The 12128-nt window shown below is 44.2% G+C and overlaps 1 protein-coding gene across 1 annotated transcript; it reads right to left on the bottom strand.

The window, feature by feature from the left end:
• Positions 1–2563: 2563 nt before the first annotated feature.
• On the bottom strand, positions 2564–11604 carry LOC118236566 (nuclear receptor corepressor 1-like). The gene is made up of 9 exons (XM_035435058.1): positions 11578–11604; positions 8771–8872; positions 8442–8689; positions 7514–7654; positions 6683–6825; positions 4687–4740; positions 4314–4490; positions 3485–3667; positions 2564–2843 (listed from the first exon to the last, which is right to left on the bottom strand). Exons 1-9 carry the CDS (start codon positions 11602–11604, stop codon positions 2656–2658), a joined length of 1263 nt encoding a protein of 420 aa, XP_035290949.1. The 3' UTR covers positions 2564–2655.
• Between the last annotated feature and the right edge of the window lie 524 nt (positions 11605–12128).

Genomic DNA, 12128 nt, shown 5'->3' with positions numbered 1-12128 from the left:
GCCTGCAATGCTGCAGCAATGATGGCAGTCGAACGGCTCAAAGGAGAACAACAGTTTAATGAAGCATTAAAGCACATGTCCACTGACCAACGCAGCTAACCAATTAAGCTTTCTAAACCAAAGCAGTAAGTCTGACTCCTGGTCGAAATAAGTGTTCTCGGCTTGGATTTCTCATTGGTACAAAACACATTTATCTTGCCATTTTATTACACTGTCAATTACACTGTTGATGCAAATCACCCATCATACACACATTCTCAAACAAAAGGGGTTCTGTTCCTGCAAATATTTTTTTTAAAATGAAATATGTGGAAGGAAAAGAAATGGACCTGACATTTCGAGAGGTGGAGAACTAATCCACTTTATTGATTGGTCTGAACTTTTGTAATTGACTACTTAAGAGACATTGTGCGATACAAACATTGCATTTCAACATGAGATACATGGGGTTTCAAGTCTTGAATTTTAAACAGACAGAAAAGTTATCACTGCAAAAAATTGGACAGATGAAGAGCTGGATCGATGCACGGACAATTTCCGTATCAATTTCTGTTTAAGATTCAAGTTTTGTAAACTTTTTTCTGTCGTTATAGTTGTAAACACTCGACATCCCATCAAAAAAAAAAAGGAAAAAAAAAACATTGATCTTGAAAATGGAAAAAATAAATCGAAACATTGGCTTGGCTCTGGGAGTTTTAAAAATCATCAAAAATTGAAAACAATTACCAAGTTCAGAGTAGACTCCTTTGTTACTGCACAAAGCAAGGCCAAAAAAAACAAAAACAAACAAATAATACAAATTAATCTATGCTTTACATATCCTCAGACGTAACGCTAACATTGTTGACCTTGTTACAAATGCAATGTGAATGTACAATTCTGGTGACAACGAAGCACTGAGCTTAGCTTTAATCGTGGGGAGACAAAAAGGTCATGGAAGTGCATTTAACAGCCACTACAGCAAAGCAGAATCTGCACTACACTTGACTGTACCATATGCAAAGTTAAAACTGCAGATTGTTACAACAGTATATTAGGAACCAGTAACAAGCTGAAATGCCATACAAGCAGATTTCTCAGAATTATGAATGTCGATCGAAAAATCTGCGATTTGCATGAGCTCAGATCATTTATAAAACAGGTAGTATGATTTTTCTTTATATTCTGTTAAAAGTTACAATGCAAAAAGTGCAACAACGGTGCAGTTTCTTGTTTGGTTGGTTTTGTATCTTTTTTTTTTTGTTTTTTTTTGGAAAGTCAAACACACTGAATTCAGACATCTGCCAGAACAATATCAAAGACATGAGAAAACACCGATGAATATTTCAGAGGGGGAAACTGTAAGCTGCCTTCCTCCAGCCAACTGGCGTGGTGACTGTTCTTAGCAGGAAAGGGTTACAAACATGTTTTTTTTTCCCCGGCTCCACATCTCAAAAAAAAGAGAAAATTGAACATTCTGCATCAGCTCAGAAAAAAAAAAAAAAAAAAAAAAAAAGCTTCGTTACTAGATCAGCTTGGGGCTCAATAACAGCGAAAAACAAATGACAATAAATTAAAATACACGTTGAGCTTATTCTTTCACCTTCAACAAAAAGAAACTTCAACACCAGTGTTCAGAACATACAGGCACACCCCAGAGAAAAGAAGGAACAGAAAATTTTTGCTAGGGGGAGGAGAGGAATCGATAAAATGATTTTTTGTTTTTTCCCGAATGAAAGAAAAAGCAGAATAACCCATGCGTTACTTCCACAGTGCTGCCAAGGACTCGTGTCAAATTTACAACGGTCGAAATGTAAAGCGTGTGTTCTTTTAAGTACTAAATTTTCAATTCGGCGATAACCCACAACGCTCCTGGGGGGCGGTGGGTGCTGTGCGCTGGTGGGGGGCTTCCCCGCGCCCGTTTCCGCGGCGACGGCGCACGCGGCGGGTGACTTCACTGCGTCTCAGTGCGGCTCGCGCAGGTCCTGCACCCTGCGGCTGCATCGGTGGCTAAACACACACCTCCTCGCAAAATAGACAAAAAACGAAACCACCAAATTTTTTAAAAGCAACATAAAAACAAAAAGGGTCAAGTAAAAGAACGAAAAACAAACACCGCAAAAGAAAAGTTTCTCTATTTACATACGATTTAAGGACAAAGTGTTTTTTTTTTTTTTACAAAGAAAAAAATTTAACAAAATTGAAGAAATAAGTCTCTCAAAGTTTTTTTTTTTTTTTTTTTTTTAAACATTAGAAGTTCTTCATCTTCATTTCTCTTGCTGTCTTTTTATTTTTTGTATTTTTGTTAATTTTTTTAAAACAAGTCTAAATTGCTGGCTTTTCATTTTAGTTTTTTAAATGTTTTTTCTTCTTCTTCCTTTCGTGACAGACAGACTGCACGCCAAAGCTTCGCGACGCGAGACTCCTGGAGTCCTGAAGGTTCAGCCAATCGCACGGCTCCTCCCCGGCTCCCGCCTCCGCGCCTGTCTGTCTGTCCGTCTGTCCATCCGTCCGTCCGTCCTCCCGGCCGGCCTCAGCTGCCGCCGCCAGGCCGCCCATCGGGCCTGCGCAGCGATGTCACAGTCAGGGTGAGGGTGGTGGGGAGGTGGGGGGCGGGGCTAGAGGCGGGACCCGGGGGCCGAGGCGCCTCCTCCTCCCCCCCCGGGCCGAGGTGGCTCAGTCGTCGCTGTCCGACAGGGTCTCGTACTGCTCGGACAGCAGGGGCTCGCGCTCCCACACGCGGGCCTGGGGAACGGCGCCGCCCTGCTGGGCCTGCAGGGACGGCGAGGCGCAGGGCATGGAGGAGGGCGGCGTGCTGCTCAGCATGCGCATGGTCAGCGGGTTGTAGGGGAACTGCATGGAGCCTGGGGACAGAGGGGGGGGGTGAGGGGGGGACAGAGATGCGGGGCGGGGATGGGGGGGGGGGGCACAGAGAGGGGGGGAGCCGTCAGTAAACACCTCGAGATCCGCACGCGCTCCGCCACAGCTGCCCTCACCCGGCCTCCAAAAAAGAAAAGGAGGTCGAAAATAAAAACGGGAAAAACAAGCTTCATTTTTTGGGTGGTGACCGGGCAGTCGGCCCAGTAGGACATCTCTCACAGCTGATTCAATAAGGCCACACCCCCCCCCCCCCCCCCACCATTTCATTTTGGGCACAAGGGGCAGACAGAAGCTGCTATTCTCAGAGGTTTGTTTGTATTTTATTCATTTATTTTTGCTTTGTTTTACCAGGAGAGTCCCATTGGAATTGCTAGCTCTTGTACAAGGGTGCCCTGGGCCAAGTGGCAGCAAGCAGTGCAGTAAGTAAGACGATACAAGACGATACAAAATTGATAAAACAGCTATAGGATAATGGCACTGGAAAAATGCCAGTGCTGCTTGCAGTTACAGTGTTTTGAATAAAGTCCTTGAATTCAGCCAAAGTAAATCTTTATTTAAACGGGCTATAGCTGTTTTTCTAGATTGTTCAGTGACCGCGGGAAGGCCAGAGGGGGCGGGGACTGACCGGTGGAAGACGGCCGGTCCTCCCAGGTCCAGGCCGGGGCCTGGCGGTGGTAGTCCCCCTCCGAGTGCACGGACGACACGGACGACGGGCGCTCTCCCCCGGCGTACCCCTGCCCCGGGTTCGGGGACTTGGACTTCCGGCTGTTGGCTTTGCCCAACAGCTTCTGCTTGCCGGCTGACATGCCTGGGGGGGGGAGAGAGGGGGGGGGGCAGGGCAGTGAAAAAGCTGTAACCGCAGAGTACTTTTCCTTCCCTGTTCCACTGTGACCAGCTCTCACAGACCTAACGCATCACCCCCCTGGAGCAGCATCTCCCCCTGCAGTCAACGGCAGGTCATCAAGTCATCAAAACTATGAGTCATAGTGCGCGTCTGAGTGTACGTGTCAGAACGACGTGTTGGTGAAAAGGCTGGTGTGCGTGTCTCTGTGACAGAGGGAGTCAAACCTCAGTTAGGATAAGGGCTGGTGTGCGAGTGTGTGTGTGTGCGCGCGCGCGCGGGTAAATGTGTGTGTGTGTGCGTGCGTGTGTGTGTGCGAGTGAGAGAGTCAGACCTGTGTTGGGGAAGGGGCTGGTGTGTGTGCGTGAGTGAGAGGGTCAGACCTGTGTTGGGGGAGGGGCTGGTATGTGTGTGTGTGTGTGTGTGTGTGTGAGAGGGTCAGACCTGTGTTGGGGGAGGGGCTGGTATGTGTGTGTGTGTGTGTGAGTGGGAGGGTCAGACCTGTGTTGGGGGAGGGGCTGGTGTGTGTGTGTGTGTGTGTGAGTGGGAGGGTCAGACCTGTGTTGGGGGAGGGGCTGGTGTGTGTGTGTTTGTGTGAGTGAGAGGGTCAGACCTGTGTTGGGGGAGGGGCTAGCCTCCTGCCGCTCCATGCTATTGGGCTGGGAGCCGCTTCCCTGGTGATCGTCATGCTTGTCCTCAAAGTTGCCCATCAGCGCTTTGCGAATGATGTCCTCCAGGCCCAGGTTACTGGCTGGATCCCCGAAGGAGGGATTCCTGGAGCTGATGCTACCTACAGGGACACGACGGATGAGAGACAAAATCAGCAGGTGACCACACAATGGAAAATAAAGGCTATGAGAGAAATGCAACATAATGAGAAATTAAGAAAATATAACTTTCTGCAAAGAGAAATCACAGTTTGATATGACTGATACGTAAAACTGAAAAAAATTCTTACATTAGTACAAAGCTATTTTAATACTCACTTGAGCTAGTTACTGCAGGCAAGTTAAATATTTCAGTGCCAGGCTGTGCGCTTGCTGGAAAAATAAAATCACAAAGATTTAAGCAGTGACTATGAACAAAATTACCTATAACATTTAAATATGAATCAAGTTAAAATATAAGTTCTTAAAGTCAGAAGTTCAGCATTCTTCAGAACTTTACATCTCCTGTTCAGTGCAATATATCAAAGAAATACTTCAAAGACATCAGAGAATTTGGGAAAAAGGGTGGTTTCAAAGTCACACAGGCATTTATCCCCCCAAAAATGCAGAGCATTCCAATTTTGATCTGTAAGAGTATTTTTACAACTGCACCAAAGTACTGGTAGCTACTTTAAAAGTTGCAAATATCACATTCACAAAAATACAAGCACACTACAGCTATTAAAAAAAACAAAAACAAAGTGCAAGTAAATATATTAACCAGACACACTGAGGCAGGCCAATTCATAATGGCTAAATACAATACAACGGTGGCCTACGAAATATTTGAACAATACACTTGGACTTCATTTTGCAGCACAGAAGAGAGGATAAATCATAGTAATTAATTAATATAAGCAGATCTTTGAGGGGTTATATATACAGAGTTCAGTCCACCGATTTAATTGACAAGTTAACATTCAACATTAGGGATGCACCAATATATCGGCCAACGACCGGTATCTGCCAAAAAAAAAGAATTTGCACATCCGTTGCCATCGGCTGATTGTTTTAAACACAAGCGACGGCCAGCTCCAGTTATGTCAGTCAAAAGGAAAAAGGTCCACTGTTTATCTGTTTATTTGCAATCCAATACTGGTTTTAATTTGCCTGTCAGATACAAAACAATTGCATTTTATTTTCCATACACAGTGTTTCCCCCTATAATTGCTGCCGGACTGACAAGACCCTTTTGTAAAATGCTAAAAATAATGCCAAATATCTATTCACTTGGAAATCAAATCTCATTTGCACCTGGGAGGCTCTGTGGGGCGCTGTTCCAAAACATAAGTCAACCTCTATGTCGTTGCCAGGGAAACTCGAGACGATGAGACAGGAGACATGCTGGCTTTCTTACCCTTCTTCTCCAAGCCTTCATCTCAAAGTGAAGGTAAGCTTCAGATATTTAATATCTTTTTGTGTGCCCTTGTTTTATTCATATTATATTTCATCCAGTGAGAATGCTTCTGAAATAGACGACCCCAACAAGTCCCTGGCACTTCAATTTCATCAGATGCATATTAATTTGATCAAATATATTTTTCTAAGAAATCTTATTTGTCCCTGAAGTTTGTAACATTGTTAAAGATGCTCTGTATGCAATTGTGGAGTCTTAATTATAATGTGGCATAGGTTACACAGCTTATTTTTATGTAATAAATGAAGCATTTTAAGTTATCATCTCCCAGTGATAATTTTGTTCTAAGTCCTGAACATACAGAGCAAACCGAAATTTGAACTCAAATTATAGGCCTAATTGCAGACTGCCTGCTGCAACATCGCACCACCGCATGTCTGTTTAGGGGTTTTTCGGTGCGTACCACCAGGCCTGAAAACAATTCTCGGGGAACCACTGATATTTTAGGAATGAACTTCCAGCTGGAGGAATGTACATTACTTAACATATTTCAGGAACACACTTTCAGTTGAGGGAATGCAGTTTATGTTGGATGAATGAGAAGAAATGTCATAGAAAAATAAATGTTCAACTTTGCTGCATCGCTTCAAAGTTGTGTAATTAAAATTGCGGTTTTTAGAATGGCAAGATTCTATAAACAGATTTTATAGACAAAAAAATCTTACGGGAGCAGAACCACCAAACTATCGGGACTGGCATCGGCCAAATCCCCCCCCTAATAATCGCGAATCAGTATCGGTCAGAAATGTTCATACCGGTGCATCCCTAACTCGACATAGCAGGTTATTATTTTATTTTTTTCTGGTGTCAAACGTTAGTGCTGGAGAGGTACGAAGAGATAAGAGGAGACCCACTTACCCACGTCCGAGTCACCGCCACCAGAGGAGTTCAACTTACGAAATATCTCCTGCTTCTTGGATTTCACCATTGGGGAGGTGTTCTCCAGTCTAGTAAAGAAGGAGGGCTGGTAGCTCACGCTCCCCGGGGAGCGGGAGTCGTTCCTGTGACGGAAGAAAGGGGGCGCGGCTGAGTCCCGCGCGTGCCGCTCGGCGTTTCCGCTCGCGGCGTGTCGCACGCGGCTAAAGCAAGAACGGCGGCGGCGGGCTAAACGTTACCCGTCAAAGTCGGGTTCCTTATTTTTAACTCTGCTCTACTCCAAGCCCGCTGTCAAGGTGCTTTTCATCAACACACAACCATCCTCCAGTCATACATTTACCATGCAAATTTGAGAATTGTGTGATTCTACATAACAGGTTTGGATAAAAACCAAACATAATTTTTTAAAAACTCTAGGCTAAACAGTTTCGCAAACATTCTTCAAACTTGTTTTTTTTTTTTTTAGGATTTACGGTATACTATGCAGGATTTTTACCATGAAGATTTTATAAAATAACCATGCTCAGTCACATCTGTGATGGACTGGACCACAGCAAGGCAAAAAAATCCTGCGTAGTGTGCCTTTGAGCCTAAAAAGTATTAATTACATTTAGGATCCAAGTCCTTTTTAAAGTGACAAGAGAAGATACATGTTAGAATTACTCCACAGAGCAACAAATGTCCACAGAGTGAATAGTGGAGTGGGCCCTTCGGTACTAGACCAGCACGTGGAGAAATGATTCTCTTTAGCCTCCTGGCCCTTTGAGAGGCCACCCGTAAGCAGGGGGTTATTTTGGGGGCGGTCTGCAGTACCTCTGCTCCGCGTGCTCGGCCTCCCGTCTCTGAGCCTGCTGCAGCATGGCCTCCTGCTTGTCGAAGCCGGGGTAGCTCTGCGGGGGGGAGATGGGCTCGTAGCTCTCCAAGGCCCCGCCGCGCTCCGGGGACTTGCCGGGCCTGAGGGGGGGAGGGGGGCTACGGTTAAGGAAGGCTCTCATCCCCCCCCCACTGACCAAAACACAGGACACCGAATCAGTGACCAACTGGACCAACACACCGACCGACTGAAACGCAGAGGCATTGGTTAGGCTTCCGATTCAGTCGTCTGACATATTCATGTACACGTATGGGCCGGGAGTCCCTTAGTCACAATAACCAGGGTTCAACTGTTCATAAACTCACAACAGCTACAAGGTGACCTCTTCCATTTCATACTATGTTTAGGGATTCAGCTGAAGGTTTTGTCTAGAGCAATTCTGGATTAGATTCCATGGAAATGGAAATGGATTTTTTTAAATAAACGTAATATCCATTTATATGGCTGAAAATTAACAGAAGCAATTCAGTTTAAGTACCGTATTGACGGGGGAAAAAATAGCAGCAGTAGTGGGAATCCAACCTGCAGTCACTGAGTGACAAACCCAGGTCCCTGACCATGATGCCTTGCAACTCGCTGAAGTACAGTACAGTATAGTAAGCACATCGGACTGGGTCTGTGCTGCCAACTGGCTGCAGACAGGGGGAGGGGGGGACACAGGGGGACAGAGGGACAGGGAGACAGCGGGGACACAGGGGGACAGAGACACAGGAAGACGGGGGGACAGAGACACAGGAAGATGGGGGGACAGAGACACAGGGGGACAGAGACACAGCAGGGACACAGGGGGACAGAGACACAGCAGGGACACAGGGACACAGGGGGAACAGAGACACAGCAGGAACACACAGGGACAGGGTGCAGTACCTCGCTCTGGGCTTGTCGGAGGCGTTTTCGGGCGACACCCTGCTGGGCGGTCGGGAGTGGTGCGGGGCCTGGGCCTGCGGCGGCTGCCCCTGCGACTCGGGGCTGTAGCGGCTGGGCAGCTTGGCGCGCCCGGGCCCGGCGCTCAGGGCCGCGGGGGCCGAGCTCTGGAATGTTCCGGGGGAGGAGGAGGTGGCAGGCGGCGCCTGGGGGCCGCCCTGGTTCCTGGCAAAGTCCTGGGTGATGATGTGCTGCGGGAACAGGTGCTCGGTCAGAGACGGGCCCTCCCCAGCGCCTAATGGGCCCTCGGCCCCCGACGGCCCGGTTCTTACCGAAATGTGGTCTGCCAGGGTCATGACGCGGTGCGTCTTGGGGACCTGGCCATACGCCTCGGCCTGGGAGGTGGGGGGCTGCTGGGGGCAGGGCGGCTCGGCCTGCTGGCGGTAATGTCGCCATTCACAAGCAAGTCTAGCTGTAACCGCATTTTATGTAATGTACCGACTGATCGTTAAAAAAAGCTGTGCTAGAAAGATAATATAAATCAGCATAATTCATATCCAGTTATAGCTTTTTAAAGTAATTTACAGTTTCATTTAGAATTAAACAATCAACACAAATGTCAACCATGGAAATAATTACATGAAATGTTAATAGTTATAGTTTGAAATAGAAACATAGTGATACTGTATTGTCATATTTTTCAGATTCTAAAGTTGAAATCTTATTGACGAAAAGTAAATGCATGGCCTTGTCAAACATGGGCTTAGAGCCCCTCCTTGTGGCTATTTTATGGTATTGCCAATCAGGGTTTTTTCACCACTTCAGATCACAGATGCGGACAACTTCCACATTGCGAAAATCATGTGTTGATATCAGAAATGTTGTTCTAACTGATTCCAAGTAAGTCTGGCTTTAGATTAGCCAAATGCATAACAAAGAACCAACAACAGTACGATTTATGGCATATTGAAGAAAAAATAGTATAATCATAAATGCTTTACAACATAAATTACAACAAGCAAGAGCTTTTGATTTAAAAGTATTTTTCGTTGTCTCCATGGATTAACAAAAAAAAACTATCAATTCTAAGGTGAATGTACACCAAGAATACTTCCAATAAAATTGTCTGCAGTCAACAACAGTTATTTGCTTCATGTAAAAGGCTCAAGAACAGCTGTCTCTACCGTACTAACTGACTTGAAAGACAAAGTGAAACAGGAAAAAGTGTAGTGGGACAGGAGGCTATCTGTCAAGTTTCAATGGGGTGACGCATACACGGCCATAGCATCTTCCAGGGAGGGTTTCAATAGACAGGCTTTTCCCTGTCTCTACGCACCCAAGCAGCATAAGGCACCGTGTGGATACTCCAATTCCCCACCTTGTCACAGGAACACTACGCTGTAGAAGATTCTGCCATTTTGTATGTTAAACCAATGCCCATTCTTACTGCAGTCATTTTTCATCATATTTATTGCAAAGAGCAAGACGCTCCCTGGCGACATCACCATCTAATCAAACTCAATTTAAAAAAAAATCCCCTCCCAACCGCGAGATCCCTTAATGGATGAAAGGCGCTATTCACTGTGAATGACATTTACCAAAAGTTCACCTTTTCATCCTTTCATTTTATTTTAACTTAAAATAATATCGATACTTTCGTTTGGACTTAACGTTGTGTTGTGTAAAGTTGCGGCATATGGTTCGTTCTTACTCACTTTGTGATGTCTCTTGATAAACCTTCCTTATGTCTCTTAAAAGTTGTTCGGCGACTGCTGGCAAATATGAAGACATTTCTGGCACTGCGGAAATTGAGTTCCCTGAATCAAGAGGACGCCTGCTAGCTAAGGTTCGACTAAGGTTAGCTAAATACACATGGCATCAATTTTCTAGCAAAGATCACTAACCGAGGTAATTACCATTACTTTTTTCACTTGTGTATCGTTACCACATCACATTACTACTGTCTGGCAACTAGCTTAAACGCATTACATGGACGTTTTACTATATGATTACATGTAATACACATCGCTAGCTCATGTAACCAAAAACATAAACGAAGTAAAAACACACAACTTCACAACTTCACAAGCTACATGTCAGTCAGATTTGTCTACAACCCTCGAAATTTCGCGCGCACTGTTAGCGTAGAAGGGGTACACGTCACGAATGGGATTTTGGTAGTTGTAGTTCACATTGAAACTTAATCACAGCACTACAACTTAAACGTCGAAGTGCACTGAGCTTGTGTGCCAGGTTTGTAAATTTCACGCTAAATTTACGACACCTACAGTGAACTACATAAGAAGTTCAGTACAGTTCAGTGAACACCTACGTAGCCAACTACCGTGTAAGTAAATACAATGGTCTTGTTCATTAATCTTAAGCAGACAGTGATTCTGGTTACCAAAATGGAAGCACGTTCCCAGCCTATGGCGCCCCCTAGCAGAAACAAAATGGGTATGAGTATTTAAAATGTAAAAAAAAAAATATTTTCTTATTTTAAGTTGGCTTAAGGCAGACCTGCCAACCTGCACGCATTTTGTGTACCAACCACGCAATTCTTGGTCAAAATACGCATGTACGAAATGCCAACTGAAACTACGCAAAAAAAAAAAAAAGGATATATATTATTCTAATTCAATTACGGAAAACAATCAATCAATACAAAACAATTCCGTACATTTACTCGGTATTTAAACTACATCCCTCGGATTGGACCAGATGCGACCTTGTGCTTGTGGTTCTGTAACCCCTCCCCGACTAACTCAGCGTCCACTGATACACAGCGGTACTTTATTATCCACCGAGGCGTAACGCTGCATTGCTGAGGTAAAATGAGAAGTGGGAGAGTAATAATCAAGCACAAAAATATTACCGTAATGTTAACATATAAAACGTTAAAACATGTTCGGCAACTTTACGTGATGATGCATTTCAAGAGGTATATCCTAAGGCAATACATTTGTGTATATAGTTAGCCGTAGTAGTAGCTCGCATACGATTTAGCCTCGTTACGAGACGGCTACGGTGTGAATAATTGATGGAATTATTTAGCTGCAGTAACTCAAACGCCACGGTGACTCCCTGTTCTAACTTTGAATCGCGCACACTGTTGGAGCAAAATATGCAATGGCCGTACCTCCGCCCCGCAAAACTTCCGAACCATGCATTTTGCACATTGTGCATTTATGCTTTTCACATTAGCCACCAAGTAGCTTCATGTAATAATTTAGCCAAACCTCTAGTTACAAAGGCCTACATTCCTAGATAATTTTTCAATTGAATACTTTTTTTTAATTAGCCCTATATGATGTGTGCCTATATAAGCTGATTAAATTATTTAATTATTAAATAAAAATGGAAATCATGAACAGAAACTTGGTTTTATTCATAATTGACAGTGTTTTACATGACAACATAAGCTTTTTTTAACATGACAACATAAGTTTCTGCAAATACTTGAAAATGAAAACATATGTTACAATATACAAAATAAATTATTTCCATTTTTATTAAAAAATTAAATGCAATTCACTTATGGTTATCAGTTTGTATAAGCACACATATCATATAATGAAATATTAATCATGAAAAAAAAAAATGGTTTTAAGCAGGTGTACTCAAAACTTTTTACTTGAAAGTATATCATAATATAGCCCAGTGCAGTGCAAGTGATATTTTAGAATCAGG

This window comes from Anguilla anguilla, chromosome 9 (assembly GCF_013347855.1).
Source record: "Anguilla anguilla isolate fAngAng1 chromosome 9, fAngAng1.pri, whole genome shotgun sequence".
Lineage (NCBI taxonomy): Eukaryota > Metazoa > Chordata > Actinopteri > Anguilliformes > Anguillidae > Anguilla > Anguilla anguilla.
This window is presented reverse-complemented; position numbering and strand designations above follow the sequence as displayed.